Here is a 25,834-nt window from a genome sequence, read left to right as displayed (position 1 = left end):
TTAGTTAGTAGTGTAGAAATGAGATATGTAAGCAAAACTGTCAGAGTTTTCCAGGTCTTCCCTTTTTATACTCTCTCTAATAACATATAACAGACTAGGCAGTAGTTACAAAAATATTTGTTTTCAAACCCTTCACTTTCATGCTTAAGATTAAAGATTCTCATGTCTCTTTATGAAAGGGAATGAGTAATTCAGCTGTATTCAGTGAAAGCAATGAGACTGCATCCATGATTTGATTTTGGGAGCCAAATTTTTTTTCCAACTTCAACTTCTTTGTCTTTCTCTAGCCTGATGTCTGGATTTCTCTCCGAAATTTGTCTTGTCACTCACTGGCAGAGTAATTTAGTCTGAGATCATAATGGTTTAGTATTCCATGTGAACCAATAGATCATGTCATATATCTTTTATGTAGAAATATTTTTGATCTTTCAATAATATATAATTTTGGTAAATACTTTCTATCGATAATTTCCCAATTTTGCATATTGTTTGTTGGAAAATGTAGAAAAGTCAAAAGAAAGAGTTTAAAATCACCCATAATCTCCCTCCTTAACAAAACAGTTACTAGTAAGATACTGGTGCAGTCTCTTCTAGTTTGTTTTTCCCACATTTAATCTACATCTTTATATTTTATTTATTATTTATTTATTCTTATTTATTTATTTATTCTTATTTATTTCTATATTTTATATTTTACTTATATTTCTATTATAAATTTAAAAATTCAAAATGGCTTAAAATGAGTAATTCTTCAAAGTATATAAATTGAATACTCTTCTTTTAAAAACAATCTTTGTGTTTTTGGTTCTTTGGAAGTCATGCCCAATACACTGAAGCTAGGCTATTTCAAAATATCAGTCTTATAGGTGGCAGCTAAAATTCATGTCCCGTTCGCTTTCAAAGACATTTCTTTCCTTTTGGAAAAACCACTTTATATCACAAACAAACAAATAAAGAAAGAAATATCACACAGGCCCTATGGAAATAAGAATAAGTGTGAATAAAAGCCCTATGCAGTCCTTTTCTTTTTCTTTTGAAATGTGTTCAGAGGCTGACAATATGTCATTTTCAAGGAGATGGGGATTAATTCTTTGTGTAGATGAATTTGATTCCTTGAGGCTATATTTTCTTCTTCCTATGAGTCGGTTCCTCCTTGGCCACTCTGAGCTCTCAGCTCAGTTCATGTTTGAGCAAATGCAAAGCTGGGTCTGCCAAAACTGTGGACCAGGCTTTTCTTCTTCACATGTGCTTCCCCATATGCCGCTCCTTATACACAACATTAGATGTTCAAGAATAAGTGGATTTTATCTCTTATACATCTATAGCTTGGAGTAGAGAGAGAATAAAATGTTTTTAATTAAATAGGCTTGTGGAGGCTTGGACATACTCTACAAACTAAATGATGAGGTTTGCAAAGCATTGAACTAAATATGATCCAAGGGAGTGGAAGGAATTTTGCTAGGTTGCATATGATCCTAAATGAATTTGTAATGCAGCTTTCTCCTTCTTCATTCTCTTTTTAACTATTCAAAAATAAAATTTGCTTGTAGCACACAAATTCAAAGAAGGGAGAAGCATATAAAGTGAAAAGCCTGCCTTTTCCATTCTTCCTCCTCAGAATAAACCAATCGGAACACCTTAATATATTTTCCTGTGCAGTTTCTTCCAGGTGTTCAACCACTTGACTTTTCAATGGTTATAAATCTAGTCCACAAACTCAGGTCTGAAGAATGTAATGTTCTTGACTTTTGTATAACTCAGTTTAATTTGGGGGGCCCCCATTCTGGGGCAAGGCAGAAACTTTCTTCTCAGACAATTCATAGACCCCACTCCCTGTATCGATTGAATCCTGTCTTGGGCGCTTACTGGCTGTGTGACATTAGTCAAATTATCTCACCTCTCTGTGCCTGAATTTCCTTGTTTGTAGCATAGAAATAACATTGCTTACCTCATAGGGTTATTCTGAAGGTTTGATGATTTCATGTACATCAAACATTTTATAACAGTACCTGGCACATAATGAGGGCTTAATAGATATTAGCTATAATTTGTGTAAAATATATAAACAAGTATATTTGCACTCAAAAAAAGGTTTTGACAACTTCTCATTTCAATACATGTAGATCTCATTTTTTCTGTAAGTAGGATTTTATTGATCAAATGTAGCATAATTATCTAACCAATGCACTATTGATTGTTATTTAGATTGTTTCTAATTTGTTGTTATAACTCCCTGTGTTTGCAAGGCCCCTCCTTGTTCTTATGTCTCTGCAAATTTGTGAGCATTTCTTTTTGGTAAATTCCTAAAAGTGGAATTTCTTAGTTGAGATGGTTACATTTTAAAGATATTGCCATATTGCCCTCCAAAAAAGTGGTATCAGTGTGTGTAAGATGCCTGATTGCCCACATATTCTTGAGCGCTGGGCTTCAGCCCCCATCTGTGTGTTAAGCCCAGGTGTGGTTCACGCGATCCAGACATATATTAACAACCATCTGGCAGACAGCTCCCCACTAACGGTATCATCTAAACACCTCAAAGTCAGCATATTAAGTCAAGTCTCATCCCCTTACCTTACGTCAGATAAAAGACACTAGCATCCACCCAGATGTTCAACTTAGGAATCTGAAAATCCTTGACTACTTTTCTTCCCTTACCTCCACTTCCAAAAAAAAAAAAAATCAATTCTGTTAGTTCCACCTTTTTATTTCTCAGGAAGTCATTCATTTCAATAACAAATTGTGCCTTAGGATAATCCTAACCCACAGAATCACCATCTTTTAAATGTCCTACTGCCAAATCTCTTCATCCCTCTCCCTCTGCCAGGCTGGCTCTCATCGAATCCATTTTCCTCACCTTGGTTGGAGTAATATTTCTAAAACACAAATATAATTTTGTGATTTTGGAATTTTAAACATTTCATCCCTGCCTCTTGCCCAGAGGATAAAGCACAAAGTGCATAGTATATTCCTGTGTAACCTGGCCCTGCTCTCTTTAGCTTGGTCCCTCGCTACTTACACCACCATCTCTTACGCTCACACCACCCTCCATAGTGAACCAAACTGAACGTCCTCCGTCTCAGTTCTGCTGCAAGCCTTCTCAGACTCCTTGGCTAGACCACATCTGCTTTTAGCCTCCAGTGTACAAACACGTCTAACTGTTTCTCTTCCCTTCTAAACTTTGTGTAGTGAGGGCATGGACTGTGTCTCTCTGGTTTACCACAGAATCCTCAGGAACTAACTTGAGAAGTATTTTTTGAACGAATAAGTATGTGAGGGAGTGAATGAAAGTGGTGAAAGCATTACCTCTCACAGGAGTGGAAGGAAGAATAAATTATTCTGCCTCAAGAGATCAACGTGACTGAATTAGGTAACAGAAACAGAGGGAAAGTTTGCGGAATTAGGAAACAGAAACATAGGGGCATTTGTGGAAAATATCTTGTAGGCTTTAAAAACAGCCATTTGTCAGGTATTAGAATGTTATTGTTTGCTTGTACCTCACAAGGAAGGAAAAGTAAACTTTATGTGTTCTGAAATGAGAAAGGTGATAATTTTTATAAAAAAGCCAACCTAAAATCTGATTCAATATTAGTAATGCAAGGGTGACTTTAACATTTAAAAGTTGGCAGCATTCCTCCAGTCACCTACCCAGAATCTTGTAAAGCAAAGTATAATTTGAAGCTTAAGGAAAAAGCACTGCATATTGTGTGACAATTCAAAATTCTTAAAAATTAAATCATCCTTTTAAAGAAAATCACTTTAATTGTAAATGAAACTGTTTGCTAATGATCTTAGAATTTATAGTGATAATAAATTTGGTGAAGAGAACGGTGTCTGAAAATGATAGAATACAAAATCAATCTTAATTGTTTTCAATTGTTTAATTGATTTCAGAAAGCCACTGAACTTCTCACCCTTCAGTTTCCTTATTTACATAATAGATGTAACTGGTTTCTCTTGAGATCATTAGATTGTTAGAGTGGTTAAAATCTTGAGATTTTTGACGAAGGACTTATTAAGAATACCATCACTATTTCTCGGGAAGATAGTTTGAATAATTTGACTTGTCACTTAAATGTTTTAATTTCACAGAGTTATTAAGGTAAGACTTCTGGTTTTATCTCAGAAGAAAAAGTTAATCAACAAGGAATTAGGATTGAAAAGATAAAATGGGAAATCTAATAGGCAGATTACAGAAAAACTTTTTTTTCTGCTTACTTAAAAAACTAGATATGGAAAAGATAATATGGTTTGAGGATTTATTTGCTGTAAATCAGAAACTGCATTTCTCCTTCGCTGTAAACTAAAACAATATTTTAAACCATGACACAGTTTTGTCGTTTCAACTAGTATGGCTTTAATCCAAGGAAGAACTCTTGTAGTGAGGTTAAATACTGAGCGACTTCCAGCGTGTGTTTTAAAGCTCTCTGTTAGCTTGGATGTTTGATATCCATCACGCCAAAGGCAACAAGCGGCAGGAAAGACAGTCATCTACAAAGAAATTTTCAGAAAATAAAAAATGCTGTACTTTCCAGAGCTTTAGAAGTTAACTGTAGAATATCCCATTCTTGGCAAGATTATACTAAAAGTACTAACTTTAAAAAAAATGTACATATGGGATCTATGTCATGGAAAAATCACGCAATTGTCGTGTGTAACATGAGAAAAACAGAATTATTGCAAAATCTTTGTCAGATAAGACCTTGCCTGAACAATTCCACTGTCCTCCTCTCTGTCGTAAGGCGTGCATTGATAAGTAGTTATTGCAATGAGCCTGTCAGAGGGGAAAGATGGCTTGGCCTAGGGTGGTGTCAGCACAGATGGAGAGAAGGAGATTGGTTGCAGAAATATTTAGGAGGGCTTGCCAAGTATTTGGATTTTGTGTGTTTGGAGTGAAAGGTAAAAATCCAGAGGTACCAAGAAAGACTCCCAGGTTTCTGTGCAGCACACCTGGGTATGGTGCTGCCATTCCATGCACCTTGGCTCTGAAACTCCAGGATCCTACAGGAGCTGGGGGCCAGGGGTGGAGGAGGGGAGTGGGAAGAGAGAGAGTGTGTGTGAGGATATGACTAAGGCTGGGCAGGGGACAGGAGCCAAATCAACACTTGTTTGTTCTATCAAGTCCTGGCAGCTCATACTGTGGGCTGCCAGGACTCATTCACAGGTTTTGTCTGAGGATTAACATGATCAGATTTGCATTTTGAGTGACAGTGTGGAGAGAACTTAAAAAGGGCAAACAGTTAGGCTATTATAATAGTGTGGTTGAGAGGAAGTGGGTGACTATGGACTTGAAGATTTTAAGGAGACTTTTACAGGATTTAAATCCAACTGCATGAGGACTTGAGAGAGACTGGGCAGGGTTGAAGGACTCTTAGGTTTCTCGTTTATATAACCCGGTAAATGCCAAGCTTGCTGGGAAAAGGAGTACAGGAAATAAACCATTTGTTTCCATTGCTTACTTAAGAAGCTCAGTTGTCTATGTTCAAAATGGAAAGAAGTTTCATGAAACAAGAAAATCATTTTGTTGAGTCTGTGATTTTTCCCCTTAAAGAATCTTTTGTATGTAAGAACTAACAGTGAATCTTAGGGATCGCAAATTCCCTTATTTATTTTATGGATGAGGACCAAAGATTGAGTCACCCATGCGGATGATGACAGAGCCAGAACTAGAAAATTAGACTTCTGTCCCCACTCTCAGATTCTTGTTCCATACTCATTCACCCTCATGCGATCAGTAGATATTTAACACAAAGCGTATGCTCTTAATAAATGAACAATGTTAGTTCTAACAAATATTGTTAGTTACAGACCATCTTTCTAGGAATTGGTTTTGCTACCCACCAAATAGAAATAAAAAAATTTGGTCGATTCAACTTCTTCTGGGCTTTTATGAGAATATAATTTCAAAAGTAAATTGCTTTATCTGTACTATTAAAAAAAAACCCAAAACATGAATTGATGTGATTTGCACTCAATCATCAGTTATGATTTTAAACTGCCTAAAATTGCTCTGTATAGTAGTCAATAAAGATATTTCTGAGACTTTAGCCTTATTGATTCTATCTATAGCCTCCCTAAATACACCTCAAGAAAACCACTTATTTAGAAACATTTTACAATAAAAATAATAGAGAGAAAAAGTAATTTTTTAGAGATTTTCATAGATTCTATTCATAACAGTAAAATATTAGAAACGTCTTGAATGACTGAATAAGCAACCTATTCTGCTAAATCACTAAAGTAGAGCACTATGTAGTCATTTCAGTTAGTATGTGCGTTATGAGATATGCAGAGATGTATATAAAAAATGTACCTGAAAGAAAACATGAAATGATATACTCTACACAGAAGACATCAATCTAAGCATATTGGTGAAAGTTTGGAAAGGATACTAAAGTTTATTTAGAATGGTATGGATAGATACAGAGTTCCATTTCTTTTGGATAGTTTTTTTTTTTTTTGTCTCTCCTGCTTTTTATTTAGTTGTAGAATAAAAGAAATGTCTTCGTAAATTCCTTTTGCCACTTCTACTTCAAGCAAATATGGAAAACTAGGTCATGAAAAAAAATCTCCAACTACAGAATACCTGGAAATGTCGGATGCAATGTGACAATCTTTCACATTGCTTTTACATGACTGTCTGACCTCTCAGGAATGTAAGGAGCTATAGTACTGGGTGTTTAGTTAGCAAGCCCCGCGAAACCAAGGCTACCCAAAGATATTTGCACACAGCAAGAATATCGAGCTTTAGGTTTGCAGGCTCTTATGGGAAGAAGACTGAGGCAAAAAAGTTATCCCCTTTTCCTTCTCTGCTGCTGGCCCTGGCTGTGGCATCTAGAGGACAGGCATCATCACGCTCATCACATCATCCACACGGATCATCTTGCTGCCTCCCTGTGGCCTTTCGCTTTCCTCAATGCATTGTCCAAGTGGCAGTCACTAAATATTTCTTGAAAGTTTACTGTGAGATGATTTCAAATTCTTTCTTTAGTCTAATCTGTGTTATAAAATAGAATCATACGTTTTCTCTCATGAGCTTTGTTTTAATTAGATGAGAACTTCAATTAAATTTTATTTTAATAAAATAACCTACCGTTATGTTACTGAATAAAAGATGTTTCCTGTATTAGTGCATTATAACCTTTCCAGATTGAAAATGGGTCAATACTGTGTTCATGAGGTAGTGAAACATACTTGAGAGTTCAAATTGTGTAGTGATAAAGCCCTGGGTTTGAACCCTGCTTCTACCGTCTATGCTAGTTGTGTAACCCAGACCAAGTTACTTAACCTATCTGGGCTTCAATTTCCGTGTCTGGATGGTGGAAGAATAATTGTTCCTCAGAAAGCTGTTGTCAAGATTACATAAAATAATCCCTGAAGAGAATTTAGCATAATGCTAGGCCTATGGTATAGACCCAATAATTATTAGCTATTAAAATGAGAGAACGAAGGAGAGAGAGAGATTTGGATTATTAGTGTAAATTCTACAGCATAAATTATTGGCTTTATTATAGACCCTCCACAAAAATATAATCAGATTTAACAGGGAAAAAAATGAAATGGCTCCTAAATATACTTTCTGTTTTCCTATATTTTTATCCCAGAATCATAATCACCAACACTATAATATCATATGCTGAGAACATTTGCTTTTCTTCCCCCAGCTTTATTCAGGTATAATTGACAAATATTTGATATATTCAAGGTGAATAACTTGATGTTTTGATATATGTATACATTGTGAAATAATCACCACAGTCCAGCTAATTAACCTATCCTCCATCATCTCACATAGTTACCATTTTCTTTTGTTTTCTTTTCTTTGTGGTGAGAACACTTAGGATCTACCCTCTTAGGAAATTTCAAGCATAAAATACGGTACTGTTAATTATAGTCACCGTGCCATGCATTAGATCTCCAGAACTTATACATCTTGCATAAGTGAATCTTTGAACTGCTTGACCAACATCTCTCCATTTCCCACTCTCTCCAAGCCCTGGCAGCCACCATTCTATTCTCTGCTTCTGTAGCATAATTTGCATACCATACAATTGACTTATTTTAAGTATACAATTCAATGATTGTTAGTAAATTTACAGGGTTGTGCAGTCATCATCACCATCCAACTTTAGGACATTTCCATCACCCCAAAAAGATCTCTCATTCCCATTTACAATCACGGGAACATTTACTTTTGCAGTATATTTGGGAATGGTTTCTGTTCTTCGGATAGGTACGTGAATGGATAAGGTCTACGATGGAGTTGAGAAAATTTTTGGATGGAGACCTGGTGTTGGTGTTACTCCGTCACACTTTCACAGAGCAGTGAGCACGAAAATATCAGAAGCCAAACAAGGCAGAAATAGAACTGACCAGATCCTTGGAAGTTGGCAAAGGAAATTAGGGCAAGTGAATTCAAGCATAGATGGGAATAGGCCATGGAAGGAAGTGAAAACACATTGGACTTATTTAAAGTCACTTAAGAGTGCCTGGGAAGTTTTTGTTAGGGCAATAATAGGGCTAAGGAAAGGATGTATACAGAAAAAAGGTCTTAATGGTCAAGAAATTGCAGATAAGAACTTGCAAACTGAAAAGTGGAGTAGTAGGAGCCACTGCGATCAGAGCCAACACGTAAATTTTTTTGAGAGCAAGTTGAGCCAAAATAAATTTTAGGTTTTTTTCCCTCTTAATTAGCATTACCTGTCCCAGAGCTAATAATTGGCAGAATCAGGCTTTGTTCAAAATACTCATTCTAAAATTTCCAGGAGACCAACTTGTCTTTAAAAATGCGTAGTTTCATAGACAAACATCAATTTATGTTTAGATCATGTAACTCATTTAATTATGTAAGTAAAATCCTTTGGAGGTAAAAAAACAAATACTGTTTTCCTTTTAGTTCTTTTCTCTCAGCCACACTTCTAGAAAAAAATGGAAAGAATGCATGGGGAAAAGCAGAGAGTTATGTTTTTACATTCTACAATTTCATGAAGCATGTTGTTAAACCCTGTGAAGCCAGAAGGGTATATTCAAGTGCACTAAGGTGTAAATTTTCATTTATTATCCACATGATTTTTTTCCCAGTTAGAACTGAGAGCATGTCTATCCTTCCCTCTGGATTCAAGAGACTGTTTCTTTACAAATACTGCTTGAGTTGGGAAAAAAATAAGTGGAAATAGTCCTGAAATTTTTCTCTGGAGATTTAGTTCTGCCACAGGAGCAGAGACACATCACTCAATAGCATTTTTTCTTATGTCCATGCCTCTCCTCCTCCATCTATTCCTTCCCTTTTCCCTCCTTGCCTATTCAGCATCTCTCATCTATATTTTTGTATGACTCCATTTGCGAAAGTAGTAGTTGGTTGGGCAAATGGGTTAAGGAGTGGAGGTAGTAATGGCGTGGGGTAGGGCAGGCGCAGATAAGTGGCAGTGCAAGTCCCAGGATTTGGGATGTGGATAGGGAACTGAGGAAGAATTGCTTTATTTCTCTCTCCTAGCCTACCTCCTGCCTCTTTCAAAACTAAGCAAAAGTCACGGATTTCAATGTCAAGGAGAGAGGACAGAGGTGGAGAGACCAGTTTGTAGGCTGTTGCAACTATCCTGGTGGTAGAGGAGGATGGTGGTCCGCACCAGGGCAGTTGCGTAGAGAGTGGAAATGAGTGGTTGGGTTTTCTACATATTTTGAAGGAAAAGGCAGAATATTCTGAAAATTGGACAAAACATAGGAGAGAGAGAGAAAAGACATGGACCACCATCATAGGACTTGCTGTGAACTAAGCTGAGGAAGAGTGCCAGAGGAGCTGGCTGTTGAGAATGGGAGCAGATCAGGAGCTCAGTTTGGGACATGATAAGTTGGAGCTGTCAAGAGGAGAGCTTTTGTTTTTAATTAGAGTTCAGGGGAAAGATCTAGGCTAGAAATGTGAACTGGGGAATCATTTGCACAATTGAAGTATTTAAACCACAAGATAAATGAGATTACTTAGGAAGGACAGATAGATAAAAAAGGGAAGAGTTCCAAGGGCTGAGTCCTGGAGCATGCCAACACTAGAGGATGGGGAAATAAAGAGGACCAGCAAAAAGCAACTGAAATGGAATATACACCCAAGAATATGCAATCATTTTTTAAATTGTATTTTGGTAGCAATTAACATTTATGAATATCAATGCTTTATTTTTCTTTACGTCTCCACCATATGACACCCCCAGTAACAACAGGCACTTATGTACATATGAGTATGGATGTATGTGTATTCTAATTAAATTTATATTAAATAAATAAATATATATTATATGTTTACTATTTCATCAATAAAAAATTATTATGGCACCAATTACAATTTTTGTTATCCATGATTTGCTATTTATTTATATCCTATTAAAACATTTTTTGTCTAAGCAAATTTTTTGTCTTTCTTCTGGCTTTGTCTGATTGATAGTTGATTCAAGTGTTTGGATTCAGTTTAAATTTCAGAGCACTATAAAATAGAGTTTCGCTATATTCTTTTTATCTCGATAATTAAATTATACTCATAACTTTCCATTTAAGAAGCTATAACTGTTAAAATATATGACATGTTTAAACAGTAAGGCACTGAATAGGTGGATGAAATTTATGTATACTTAAAATTATTTTGTGGGTGGTGATATTTTTTTTTCCATATCATACTATTTCATCCTGGACACCAGCATTGGCTTTTATTGTGGAAAATGAATCTTTCAGCCTCACTGGGTAAGGTGCTCATTCTTAAAGACTTAATCAGGAGAACCAATACCTACTACAAAACTCCACTCCAACAGAGACTGACTTGGGAGGAGGGGGCAGGAGTTATGGTTATGTCCCACGATGGTGATTGAAGAATGTAATGGGAGGATGAGAGGAAGAGGGCAGGGAGCATATAGGGAGGGCAAAGAATGGAAGGACAATGGAAAATGTTAGGGGAGGCAACGCTGGCAAGGAGAAGGGCTCTGAAGCAACTTGTGCTGAATATAAAGATGGAGGGCAAAAAAGTAGCCTTATAAAAGGCACTAGGAAAATTAAAATAAGAATAAGGAACCTAAGTTTAACTTAGTTAAAATGAGAATAAAGGAATTTTTATCAGAGTCTTTGTGTAGCATAATCAAGGGTTTAGAGGGATTCTCACAGTGAAAACAATGACAGCAGATGTCTCTGAAAGTGCTCAGATGTCCACCTGCATCAGGGTCAACTGAGGGGCTTGTTATAGATGCTACAACCTAGTGAAGCAGAATCTCCTGGTATTGTCAGGGAATCTGCATTTTTTAAAATAAACACCCAGGTTCTGTCCTCATCCCCAAGTGAATCTTATACATGCTAAAGTTTGAGCACTGCTGAACCAGGGTAGAAGGACAGAACATGTGAAAAATAAATCTTGAAAATGTATGTGTTAGACTCAAATGGAGAGGAGACTCTAAGAGAATTTTCAGAGTAAGAAATACGTATAAAAAATAATGAAAGTAGGTAATGTTCAGGAATATAGTAACAGTGAACTGCCAGGAAAGTATGATATAAGTAAAGAAGAAAGGCAATGGTGACAAGAGTCAAAAAGAACAAATGGAAGAGAATGTATGTGAAGCCAGGAATGACACACTCCAACAGAGGACTGTCATGTGAAGAGAAAGATGGGAGACCACATATGGCCTTGAGAACTGTAGCTTTCCGAGAGCTAAGCCATGGGAGTCTTGTCAGTACCCATAACGTGACACCAGAAAGCAAATTATAATGACAGGAGAGCAGATCAATGAAGAGGGATCATGGAGTAGCTACCACCCACTGCCTTCTGTATCAGGTCTGGAATAGTCCTACTCTCTGCTGTCAGAAGTGCTGGGTATCCAACATCATCCCCACCCTGGTGATGCATCCATATCTTTAGATAATCATTTTCTTTGCAAAAATAACATGGAGTTGTTCGATTTACTGAAGACTGTGTTGGATTGAACTTTGTATCCAGTCTGAATACAGATGAAAAGGGAACATCTCAGTTCACAGTTTTTGGTTAAGGCCTTACCACACTCCAGCATGAGATCAGATGAGCCAGAAAAAGAGAGGTAATTGGCAGGGACTATTGTTTTCTTTCTCCCCCTCACCATTGTTACTCCTCTTTTGCTTTAGTCGCATTGAAATACACCAACTCAGTAGTTAAGGTATGTTTTATTTTAAGCCCCCACTTCTGAAATTTAGAAGTCTACAAGTATAAAATTGGGAGCAAATTCTCATAAGTGTCACAGAATAGCAATGTAGTTCTTAGCCTTCATGTACCCTCATCAACTTCCTGTTCTATCTTCTGAATAGTCCAAGCAACCAAGGACATTTCTTTTAATTATTGTGCAAATAAATAAATAAAATAATAGAAATATTTATTATATATTTGCAAAAGAATATCATCTCCCTGAATAAACTGAAAAACGGGAAAGTGAAGAGGAGAGTTCTTCCTAGATGTTAATTTTTCTTACTGGATTCTAATGTTTCAAAATAAGAAATGGAATTATGGGAATTTTAATAATTTAGCTGGTAAATGTAGAGAAAATGTTCAATAAATCCTCAAAAAAGGTTGCAAGGTATTATGAAAAATGCTTTCACAGTTGGATGTATAGGGATGTAAGCAAGCGTGGCACTAACCATGAGAATGCACCAACCTTGACTTTTCCCTTCTTTCTCTTGGGCTGGTGTTTTGCTGTTTTACTCCTTCCCCTGCTGACATGCCTTCTTTATCTTTTCTAATGATACTGGCCAAAGATTCCTTCATTCCATGGAATCCTTTCCTCCATAGCTTGCTTGACCAATTTCTAGATGGTGATTACAAAAGTCAGTAATTCTTTAATTATTAGTCAATTTTAGATTTGTTTACAAGTCAAATGAGAAACCACCAGGAACAGAAAGAGTGATAACAAAATAGCCTAATGGAATTTTTATGCTATCAAAGTCCTTTTTTATCCAATAAAATTCTCCATATACCCACTTGGTATTAAGTAATTTTCTCCACATTTCTCAGCTATTAAATTTATTCCCCTTGCCCTAAGTATCACGGGGGAAAATATAGGTAGGAGTTATTGAATGCCTTCTCTGTGTCAAGCACTATTTTAGGCACTTCACATGAATGATCACCAGTCTTACCCACCTCTTAGAATTATGTGTATAATTTTTCCTACTTTCCTCAGGAGGAAGCTGAAGGCTGCCCAAAGGTCACCCAGCTAGTAGTAAGTGCCAGAGCCAGGATTTATATTCAGACGCACCTGAATATAAACACTCATAGTTTTTTTCTCTGTCCTATGTAACTTCATGAGTAATGAATACTAATAATCATTTATTTTGAATACCAATATTTGACATATGCAATCAGAAAGACTCTTCCTGGGGGTTGAAAAAGGGCTGGATTTATTTTACCCATTCCTAAAAAATATCTTGGTTGGGGCCAGCCCCGTGGCTGAGTGGTTAGGTTCACATGCTCCAATTCTGTAGCCCAGGGTTTCAACAGCTCGGACGCTGGGCGCAGACATGGCGCCACTCGTCAAGCCATGCTGAGGTGGCATCCCACATAGCACAAACAGAAGGACCTACAACTAGCATATACAACTATGTACTGGAGGCTTTGGGGAGAAGAAGAAGAAGAAAAAAAGAAGATTGCCAACAGATGTTAGCTCAGGTGCCAATCTTTTAAAAACAAAAATATCTTGGTCATTTTACTTAAAAAACTCTTGGAACATTGTAAAAAATCTCTTAGAATAGTTCTTATCTGTTCAATAGGGAGTAATGATATTTGGAGTTCTGTTTATCATTTGCCATCTGGTATTAAGGGCTGCGAATTCCTTCTGCTTGTTGTGTAACTTGTCTTTATCTTTGTTGTTGCAGTACTGAGTACCAGTTTATTTACTATTCACCTGAAAACACAGCCAAAGCAAAAGAAGTTCTCAGCAACATCAATCAGCTACAGCCTCTGATAGCAACCTATGCAGACCTACTGCTTAATTCTGCAAGCCAGCATTCTCCAGACAGCTTGAAGAATTCTTTAAAGATGCTTTCAGAAAAAGTAAGATCCAAATCATCACTACATTGGGGAAAATGAAAGACCCAAATCCCCATCGGTGTTGCTTTCTGCATACATTGCCTTTCATAGCATCTGAAAATGTAAAATAGACCAGGTTAAAAAGCAAGCTTCAAAGTATTGCCACAGGATCAAAATGAATTGGCCTCATTCTCTTTTCAAATCTTACTGAACATTACTTTTTTTTTCCTACTAGGAAATGAAACCTGTTATTAGTTGGGATATATTTTCTCTTTTCCTTGACATCTTTCATTTTCTTTTGTTCATGGTCTTATTAAATGAATTAAATTAGATTTTGAAAATTGCTTTATTTTCCTCTGGTGATCACCTAATTTTTATGCATATGAAGCTATACATTTGAATAGGAATGCCACTTGAGAACTTTGATGTGGTTTCTTATTGGTGGCATGGGGTAATTCCTCTTCTTCACTTCCTTTCTACATTATCTACTGGGAGAAGGTTCTAAAAATTTCCAAAAGTTATTGTTTGAAATGTAGTGGGACCTATGCCTTGATTTTTCCAAAGATGACTTGCATCTGTATATGCAGAGAGGAAAGTTAGTGTGGGGTGGGGTGGATACTCAATAACAACTTCCATAACTAATCAGGGCAGCTGACTGGCATAGAAAGAACCAAGATCGAAAAAGACAAATTGCAGCTTGATTTAAGTGTAAAACCAGGTGTCTTCGAGTCCAATTCCAATAACCTCATCCTTAACCTCTGCATTCTGAGGACATCTTGCAATTTATTATGAGATACTTTCAATAAATATGTCCTTGAAAAAACTGACCAAAGAAAACGCTCATGTTATCATTTTAGAATAAAATAACAATGTAGTTCTTCATGTCCCTGAAGAACAGATTCATAGAAATCTGGATTCTATATATGTATATATTTTTGGTTCAGATATGTTAATTTATAATAATAATATCTTGTGCTTATTTAACATTTTAGTGTAAAGTGTACATTACCATATATTTTCTCATCAGATATAACTAATGTCTGTTTTCACTAAAAGTTAGCCAATGCCTATTCAGAAAGGTCAAGTGCGTTGTCAAATGAATTAAAAAGTGAAAAATCAAAATCTAAGACTTCCAGTTCAAAATGCAGCATTCCTTCTAGGCCAGAACAGGTGCCTCCATCATGAAAAGGGAGGAAAAAATTGACCCCAAATTTACAAGTACCTACTTTGTTAAATACTGTGCTATGGACTTCATGACTTATGTTATTTCATTCAAATTGTGGGTACATATTATCTCCATGTCACAACAGAAAGGATTGAAGCTCAGAGAAGTTTAAAGAAAGGTGCAAATCATGCAGCTAGAGTCAAACCTAGGATTCAAACAAAACCAGGGTTCAACCCCAGGTCTGATGGAATCTGGCATGGAAACTCTGGCATTCTCTACTTAATATATGTGTTTTGATGTTTTCTTATTTAAAGTTAAAAAAAAAATTGTTAAACAAACTCCTCGGCAACATTTAAGTATTCTAATGGTCAATAAGTGTGTCTAGTAGTCAATAAATACGTTATGGCTAGGGAAAGGGAAAAAAAAAGGAGAGTGTTGCATACAGTAAAATAATATAATTTCATTTTGGTTCAGTTCTATTTTGGATTTGTAGATGAAGTGAGGTTTTTCTGGGTTCACCTAAGCAGAAAATTTTAGCAAATAGCACATCACTGCAGTGATTACAGAGCGGTATTTATATTCTTCCTGTGTGTTGGGCAAGGATTTGTCATTTCATACATCATTTACAACTTGCTGCAGTGATTCAGGAGGGGACAGGGTGCATATTTTCTCCTCCTTTAATTTAGCATTGCTCCAACTTTTCCCCTATGTTTTTCTACTGAGTAGACAGCTTCCTCTACTAATAAATCTGTCAGCCCTTGGAATCAAGAGGATCTTATTTAAGTTAAGTTTGCAAGCCATGCATTCTTTTAAGAATGCATGCCTGGAATTTCAAAGAATTAGCTAAGTTAAACAGAGTTTTGTAGTCTATGAAGACAGTTAGTGGTTTAAAATAAAGTATGAACCGTGAATTTAGCATAAAAGATAAATAGTTTTAGTGGCATCGTAAATTTTAGTATAATTTAATGTTAGCAAGATTTAGCTGAAAAAGTTTTGTTTTTAGGATCAGGGTGTTACACACTGTGGGTTAGAAAATAGAAATTCTTACTTCGTTGATAGTCCCCTTGTTTCTTTTATTTCTGGACTGGTATGTTTGGAAAATAAGTTCTTGAGTCGTTTTCTTAGGAAATTGTCCATATAGCCTATTCAATATGTAATAGTGATTGTCTACGTTAATACTTATCCAGGAACTCTAAAGGTTTCATAGCCTTTGACCAGCTGAACATGGGAGAGCTCACTGTAGTAGACTGGAGAGGCTGGGGAAGACTGAGGGCAGGAGGCATTGAATTCTTTTGTAATGAGATGCCATCCCTTCTCTTAGGTAAGCCATTGCATCTGGACATGATAGCAGTGGATACATTATCAGTTTAACATATACTCAGAGTCTTGGGGAAAAGCAAAGGGCAACAGAGAAACCCAATTTACTAATAGGGCATATTCAGAGAGTCTCAGAGCTGGCATTATTTGTAGATCCAAAAGCAATTCAAATAATCTCTCCTGCTGCTGATAACCAAGTCACAGGACTAAGGGTCTCCAGGAAAATTCCATCCCTTTAAGCGTCTATTGGTAGAAAAACAAACACACACAATTTAGAAAAAGTAAAAATATTTCCTGAACTATTTGCCAAGCAGCGTCCTTGACACTAGGGACACAAATGGAGTAAGACGTAGACCTGTTCTTCCCAAGAGATTCAAGATTCTTGATGGTAATAGTTATGATGCTAATGATAATGTAAATAATAGATAGCATTTATTGGAGGTTTAATAAGTGTGAAGTACTCTTATAAGGTCTTAAATTTTCACAAGTCCATGAGATGGGTACTAAAATCTTCAATGTTTAATCTGCTTAATCCTATGAAGCAGGTACTGTTACCCCTCATTTTATACAGTAGAGGAAACTGAGGTACAGAACTATATTAATGAACCCAAAGTCACCCACCTTGTGAGTCTGGCTCCAGCTTCTGTGAGCTTAACCACTATAGCATGTTGTCAAATGTTCCATGATTGCTAAGACGGGCATGTGTATATAGAACTAAGGAAACAAGTAGGGAGGTTGGGTGGCAGTGGGGAAGACCTAACTGAAATTTCACAAGAATAAAAATTTTCTATAAATTTTTCATGTCCTAAAACACACAAGCTCAATTAAATTGTTCTAATCTTTTAATTCTTAGTATATCTTCTGATGGATAACTGGGTTTGTTTGCTGCATATTAGTTTATGAAAATATTAAAGAAATTATTTAATCTTATGACATAGGGGCATAACACAAGGCAAACTCTGAGTTGCTATAAATAATTCCAAGAGAGAAGACAAAGCACAGGCCAAAGTTTTAACATAATATGTGAAAGGTTAATAATAAGAGTGGGATAAAAATGCATTTTCCTTTCCCTAGACTAAAAGTGTACAATACTACAAAAAAATCAAAAGATAAAAATAATGTAAGCAAATTCAAACTGAAAAAATAAGGGCCTAAATGTAGGCAATGTATAGATAGCTCTCATAGCTCAGATATACGTGTGACATTAGTTCCAACTACCCATTGAATTCTCCATTCCAACAAGATTGATAGATCTTCTTTAGAAAGTCATTATCCTGCTCATCAAAAAGCAATATTGACCTCCTGATTGGGTGTGGCATTATACTCGATGCTGTATGACAAATACTACATAAACATGGTCCTTAACTTTTACAACCCAGGACTTTAAAAGAATGAGATGTTCCACAATATTATAATTGTGAAATGGTAAACAACAGCAACAAATATTGATTTTGTCACAAGTATGAGAGGCTCTGCTCACAGTACATTTGAGAAAATCTCACATCTTCCAATTCCTAGTATCCTTTCAACCTTAACACAGTATACCAAAGCATTCTATTGTATTCAAAGAAAGAAAAAAGCATTTCATCTGAAAACTTAACTCAGAATTTTCTTATGAAAAGTCTTGTTTTCCTTAATAACAATGCCAAGAAGTCAGTAAGCTATCAGTAAGCTAAAAGTTGAAGATACACGTAATATACAGCAGGATATTGATTATATTGATTACTTAGGCACTGAGAAGGAGTTTCTTATTTTTTATTCAGTGCAACCACTCCTAGGTCTATTTCAGTCCCAAAGTGAAGAGAATTTAATGAGAACTTAATAGGTAAAGGATCTTTATTTGTTTTTTATATTTGGTGAAAATATGTGTGTGTGTGTATATATATGTATATAGTCTAAGTGAACTTGAAAATAACTGGTATAAATCAAGATGAAATCTCAGGATTCGAACTTATATGTCTGTTTTTCATACTCTCACGTAAATATTGAATTGGTGAAAAAGTAATATTACATAAAAACCAAAATTTGTGTTCATTAGAATATTGAGGAATAGGGAAAATAAAGATAAGGAAGTAAAATAATATTAAGAATAAGACTTATACCTAAAATACATGGAATTAGAACTTCTGTTTCTGGCTGTAATGGAGTAGCATGGATCCTCCCACCTTAACCAACATGAAAACTGGCCAAAATGTGTAAAAGAGTGGTTTTCACGAATTGGAAAATAGGCAGAACAGGAACATAACAACCTGTGATGCTTATGATTAACTAGCTTGCTTCCTGGAGGCAGTTTCCAGGCTGTGGCATTAGGAGGAGAAAGCCAAACGGTAAGTTCTCAAGTTAAAGAGAGAAATGGGAGTTCAGGAAGGGTAAGATGGCTAGAATTCACAGAGCAGAGTGCCAGAAAGAAGGGAGCTGCACACAGAAAGAGCCTTGGAGATCTGTAAATAGGTGCTTTTAAATCTTTATCTGAGTACTGATCTGCATATGCATGAGAATAAATCACCAAAACCCAGGGAAATAAATACCAGAAATAAGCAGATAAAACAATTCCTGGTGGTCACACAGAGCTGGGAATAGTTGATCTTCCCACCAGCAGAGTGAAGAGCCTATAATACATACCACATTGTGTAGAGCCCTCAGAAGGGTATGGTCTTGGAAGTGGGGCTAAGTTAGTCCTAGATTAAAGACTGCTCTTGATCCACTCTAACAAGATTTAAAAATAAGGCTTGAAAGATTGATATTGATTCCAAGTAACTTAACCTCACACCAGGACAAAATCCAACATTATTTAAAAGAAAACAATAAAATCCAGCCAGCTAGAACGTAACATATAAAATGCTTGGCATTTACTAAGCATATGCCAAGTGTGCAATGAAGCAGGAAAATGTAACTCATAACCAGAAGAAAAATAAAGCAATTGAAACAGACCCAGAAATGAAAGAGATGATGCAGTTAGCAGATAAGGACCTTAAAAGGGTGATTATAACCAAGCTCTATATATTTAGGAATGCAGAGAAACACACGAACAGGATGGGGAGAAAAATGAAAGATTAAAAAAAGAATCACATAGAACTCAGAGAAATGTAAAATATAAATTTCTGAAATAAAAATATGTACTGAGTGGAATTAGCACATTGGTCACTTCAGAAGAATAGGTGGTGAACATGCAAACATCGCATTAGAAACTATTTAAATGAAGCACATAGAGAAAAAGACTAAAAAACATAAACAGAACATGAATGACTTATAGAAAAATACCAAGAAGTCTAATATACATGTCAATGGAGTCCAAGAAGAGGTGAAGAGGGGAACAGAAAAATATTTGCAGAAATGATGACCAAAATTTTTCAATATTTGATGAAAACTTGAAACTACAGATGCAAGAAGCAAAATGTACTCCAACAGAAGAACGTTAAGAAAAAAAGAAAAGAAAAGAATCATGGATACATCATCATCAAATTGCTGAGAAATATTGATAAAAAGAAAATTGTGGAACAACCAGAAAAGAAAATAAAAGATACATTATGTGCGGAGGAACACAGATGAGAATTATAACAGACTTCTTGTTAGACACTATGCAAGCCAGAAGACAATGAAATAACGTCTTCAAAATACTGACAATGGAAAAAAGTTACAATTCCATATCAAGAAAAGATGTGTCTCAAAAATAAAAGTGAAATAAAGATCATTTTAGACAAATAAAAACTAGATCTACACAAAGGAATAAAGAGTGTCAGAAATGGTAAATATTTGGATAGATATAAAAAAGATTCAAACATTTAATTTATTTAAATATATTTACTCTTTAAAACAAAAATAATACCAATGTATTAGTGCAAGCATAGACATATAGAGCAATAGAATAGAATAGAGAATCTCTGATAAACCCTCACATATACGTTTAGATAATTTCAGACAAAAAGTGCAAAGGAAGTTCTTGGGAGAAGGATATCATTTTAACATCTAATGCAGGAATAATTGAATATCTATATGCAAAAAAAATACAACCCTTCTTTATCTTTACCTCACACACATATAAAAATTAATTCAAAAAAGATCATAAACCTTAATATATAAGCTAAGAGATGTAAGTGAACAAACTTCTAGAAGACAACATAGGAGAAAATTTTTATCCTCTTGGAGTTAAGCAAAGATTTCTTAGATAGAACACAAAAGCATGAACCAAAAAAGAAAACAAATGATGTGTAAGATTTCATCAAAATTTAAAACTTTCATTAAAGTTTTCAGAAGAAACCATTAAGAAAATAAAAAGACAAGTCATGGACTGTGAGAAAATATTTGTAAAATATGTATCTGACAAAGGACTTGTATCAGAATATGCAATGTATTCTTGCAACCTAATAGTAAGACAAACAACTCAATTAAAAATGGGCAGAAGAATTGAAAAGACATTTTGCTGAAGGAGATATATAGATGGCAAATAAGCACATGCAAAGACACTCATCATCATTTGGTATTAGGGAAATGCAAATTTAAACTAAAATGAGACCACTAACCACCCACTAGAATAGCTAAAATCAAAAAGGCTGAGCATACAGAGAGTTGCGGGGGATATGAACAACCAGAACTTTCATATATCGCTGATGGGCACACAATTATTTGTACACTTTGGAAAACAGTTCGGCAATGTCTATAAAGTTAAATATATATGTGATCTAGCCATCTGACTCCTAGTTATTTATCCAAGAGAAAGTCTATTTTGTAGGTACTGAGGTTGTTGAGTGAGGAAGGACTGGAGACCTGCTTTGGGTAGACCATCATAGCAATCAATAGGCTGAGCTGAGACAGAGGATTTGAATTATTAAACATCACAAACTGTCAGTAATGATCCTGGGGGAGCTTGTTAAAAATACAAATTCTAAATCAGTATCTCTGGGTTAGGACTCAGAAGTCTACATTTTAATATTGGTGGCCTTGGATAATATCCTGACAAAAAAAGAAAAGTTACCTTAAAAATAGTAAATCAAGGGCCAGCCCCATGGCATAGTGGTTAACTTTGGCAGCCCAGATTCATGTGTTCGGATCCCAGGTGTGGACCTACACCACTCGTCAACCATGCTGTGGTGGTGACCCACATGCAAAATAGTGGAAGACTGGCACAGATGTTAGCTGAGGGCTAATCTTCCTGAAGCAAAAAAAAAAAAAAAAGTAAATCAACCAGTAAGGAGACTATAGAAAGTATCCACATGGAATGTAGAAAGGGTCTGAACTGGGACTAGCTGTAGGACTATAAGGATCAATCTTTGAAATTATTGAATAGGTATAACTAGTTGAAATTGATGACTAGTGCAAAAGATAAGTATTACTAATGATGATCCAGACCTTTAGACTGTGAGTTACTGAATAGTAAGGATACCACTCAGATGGAAAAGCAAGGCAGAACACATTCATTAAGAAACTTGAACTCAGGCTGGGACTTCTAAAATCAAAAGACTTTTAGATGGAAACAGTTGACAGTACTGGTTCAGGAGGTGGGTAGAAATGGATTTTGAAGAACTTGGCATAAAGATGATAGTTGAAGTTATGGAAGAGTGGGTTACATCACCAGTGGAAAAAATGCTTTCAAGAAAGTGATTTAAGGTCTCTTAGGGTACACTTACCACATTTTGAGTGAGTAGGGGATTATGAATTAACAAAGGAAACTGAAAAGGTCAGTCAAGAACGAGAAGCATAAAGAGAAGAGTCTAATTTACAGTGAATTCCCACAAGGGTTGCACAGGTAGGCTTTGTAATTTTGTACAAACTGGTTAAGTGATTTAGCCAAGGTCAAGTGGGTAATTTGTATGAGCTGCCCAGATGTCAGGTAACTCTCCTGGCTGAAAGTTCAGCATACTTTCCTTTTGGGAATGGTAAACACATCTCAGAGAGTAGCGCTATTGCCTGATAAAATAATTAAAGCATGTCAAATTTCAAAATTAGCAGAATTCTTTCTTGCCATATACGTGACTGCTAAAATGATAATCACTTGCTTATGCCATTGGCTACTTCTGTATTGTAGTTAAGATTGGGCATGGCGTTGAATCTTTTCAGGGACAATAAGGAGATTCTAAATAAAAGGAGACTTTTCTTAATTTGTTGAAATCTCTAGTGAAAAAAGATGGTTTTAAATGAACATATCCTAACTATTCCTCTGCCATTAACATTCAGGAAGCTAAGAGATTCGTCCCCAGGAGAAGTAATTTTTAGTAGTTTTATACTTGCAGATAATTCTGTACGTTACTTTGAAGAATACTTGTATGAGAATATGAATTGGGAAAATGTCAATAAGGCAAGAAAACATTTCATTTAAGATAGCATTTCTCTCTCTCTTTTTAATATCAAACAAATAAAACAGATCTGCCTTATGTTCAGATTTTATGCTTTTTTACTGTGTTATTAAACCAATATTTTAATAAATTTTTTGCCTACTCTCATGATAACATTTAGACAGCCTTTCTTCTTTCATTTAATGTAGTGTGTGCTAAGCCAGAAAAGGAAAAAGGTATTCAGAACTCTAAGTCAATAGGCAACTCAGAAACAAGGTCACATCCTTCCCACTACTCTCAACTCTCCTAGTATCATCTCAGTTGCAAGAACAGCAACATATACATGTGTTGGGATTGAGTGACTACATTAATCTCTTCAAGCTGATTTGTTTTGACTGTAAAACATCAGGGTCTACATTGGTCTACATTTACTAAGTAATGCTGGTCAAGAAAATTAAGATTTTTCCAGGTCACATGGATATTGCAATGGAATATTTTGCTATTTTGTAACAGAATCTGATTCTGGGTGATCCAGAGAGTTTCCAAGGAGTCAGATAAATTTTTTCAGTATAGACACAAAGTCAAAGATCAGCTATTACTGTGTTTGTTTAAGATTTTGTGCATTATATTCGACTACCCCTCAAAAATCCTGGGTTGTAAAACTGCAATACTCTCCTGTATTATCTCCCATGTCTTTGGTGGTAAATCAACCCAAATGAGATCTGAATAAATGAAGTGGAATCTCTGTGTGTGCATGCTATGGGAAGAAAACGAGGGTGATTATAAGAACGGTAGAAGATTTCATTGCGTGTGAATAGATACTCAGCTATGTACTAATTATGTGAGTGTTATGGAGACTGGAGCTGTAGTAGCAGGAATTCAAAGAGGGCAAGCTGTTTTGCTCTAAAAATAGATCAAAAGAATTTATTGGAACTATCAGCAGGGTTAAGCTGAATGGAAATAAATTCATATTTTTAATATTTAAATTCACATTGATGGACACATCCATGTTATATGGAAGATTATGTAAACAACATGTTTCTCCATTTGGCTATAACTGCTGACTTGTCTGAGTACTGTCCCGCCAACATTTTCTTCAGTTTTTTTTTTTTTTAATATAAAAAAGCTGCCTTTTTATTTTGGTTTTTTAATGCATCAAAATATTTTCCAACTTTTCATTCTTATATGTTTTTTTTCCCTATATTTCCTGTCTACTTACCTTCAGAGTGCCTTCAGTATGGCTAATAGATTTAAAGAGTTTAAAACATCCAGTAAAGTGTAGCAGTAAAGATAGTTATGTTGGCAATTGTGGACACAGTTAATTGTGAGAGCTGGTTACTGTTCAAAACACTTCGGGAGCTTGGGGTTGGGAAGAAGGAGAACAGGAGCAGGCACGTCTAGTCTGATGGTGGCGGGTCGGTGGTTTGGGGTGAGGGCAATAGCTACGGAATTTGTTAGAAAACAAGACCTGTTCCGTTTGTGATGCCAATAAGCAGTCTGCTCTAGGACAGTCATCACATTTCTTTCTTAGTTTCCTTATCTGGTTAATGAAGAGGTCCACTTTAAGGTCCTTCTAGTTCTAGAATTTCACAATCTATTGCAAAGTGACTATGCAGATCATAATCATCTTATTAGGCACTTGTTTTGCATGTGGTTTAACTGGTTTTCTTTAATCGCATGACACAACAGGCAGATTTAGAGACAATTTAGTAACCACTAGTTGGGCATGGCACTGGTGACTGCATGTTGAGAGTGCACCAATAAATGATTACCTTGAGTTACAGCATTATATCCAAAAGTGTCTCATTAAATGGTGATTCTATCAACTATTATTCAAAATAATGCTATGAGTTAAAGGACCCCTTACTAACAGATTATGAAGTATGAATATGTTAACAATATGTGTCACTTCTCTAATAATATGAGTTACTTCTCTAGTCTTTGACTGAACAGATTGTTAGGCCATGTGCACGTTAAGTGTACTGTAATACAGACCATCAATTCCTGCACCCTCCAGTATATTACAGGGTGAAGCTATTAAACATTTGTCAGGAAACTGCAAAGTACAGCTGTAAAGCTCTTTATTGTCAGTGAGCTGTCATTACTTTAGTACTTACTAGGTATTTACCACCAGCTTGTAAAATCTACCATGGCAAGTTTCACAGTAACCTCGTTAACATTGAGCATTACTGAAGCCATTTGGTGGAGAGACAGTTAAGGGTGATAATAAGGAATAAAAGCCAAATGTTTTCATGGGGAAGACTGCCTATGTCATCTCTACTGTTGAAATCTGTCCATAACGCTAAAAAGAAAAAAAGATCTCTTGCCTCTAAAGTTTTTAAAAGATATGTCTTTCTTTAGCCTTTAACTCTGTTTGAAATATAGACTATACCTAGTCTGATCACACTTTGTTTTAAGGTATATTTGAAATTACTTGATAGATGCAGCAGGTAGATGGTGTTCAAATGATTATCCCCAGTGAAATTCACCTCCAAAGACAGGATTCGGAACTAAAACATAGGGAGCTGAGGAGACAGATGGTGTTTATAGTGCGTATAGAATCTCAGCATTAATGTTTAGAACAGGAGGACTCAAGACCTTGGCAGCAACCCAAAACCAAACTATTTTCCATTGATTGGTGTGAATCATTTTCTCTCTCTGTTGCCTGTATTTTTTCCAACATCCACACCACTTAAGTGCCAACAAATCTGCAACTGACCTTTTCATAGCATAGGCTGAGTTGACTACCATGCTGTTTCTAATCCTTGGCAATTTCTTTCCAGACAGAGCTTTTTGTACATGCCTTCAAGGATCAGCTGGTCAGAAGTGCTCTTTTAGCGCTTTACACTGCCCGGCCAGGAGGCATCCTTAAGAAACCACCCTCCCCTAAGAACAGCACAGAGGAGAGCAGTCCCCAGGACCCACCCCCACCGATGAAGAGGCAGGACTCCATACCTCATCATTCAGACTATGATGAGGAAGAGTGGGTAAGTCTTTTTTCTTTGCACATTGCTTGCGTCCTGATGTTTAGTCCTGAGAACTAAAGCAGGAATGATAAGAAATCTCTGCTTT

General features: G+C 35.9%; 1 protein-coding gene across 2 annotated transcripts in view; it reads left to right on the top strand.

The window, feature by feature from the left end:
- INPP4B (inositol polyphosphate-4-phosphatase type II B) overlaps nt 1-25,834 on the top strand; it is a 749,608-nt gene that overhangs the window by 602,838 nt on the left and 120,936 nt on the right. For both annotated transcript variants that reach the window (XM_046657053.1, XM_046657054.1), the window contains 2 exons: nt 13,858-14,035; nt 25,546-25,749. In XM_046657053.1, the coding sequence (XP_046513009.1) occupies nt 13,858-14,035; nt 25,546-25,749 (382 nt within the window). The remainder of the gene's footprint in view (nt 1-13,857; nt 14,036-25,545; nt 25,750-25,834) is intronic.

This window comes from Equus quagga, chromosome 3 (genome assembly GCF_021613505.1).
Source record: "Equus quagga isolate Etosha38 chromosome 3, UCLA_HA_Equagga_1.0, whole genome shotgun sequence".
Lineage (NCBI taxonomy): Eukaryota > Metazoa > Chordata > Mammalia > Perissodactyla > Equidae > Equus > Equus quagga.
Note: the sequence above shows the minus strand (reverse complement) of the source record. Positions and strands in the feature narration are given on the sequence as shown.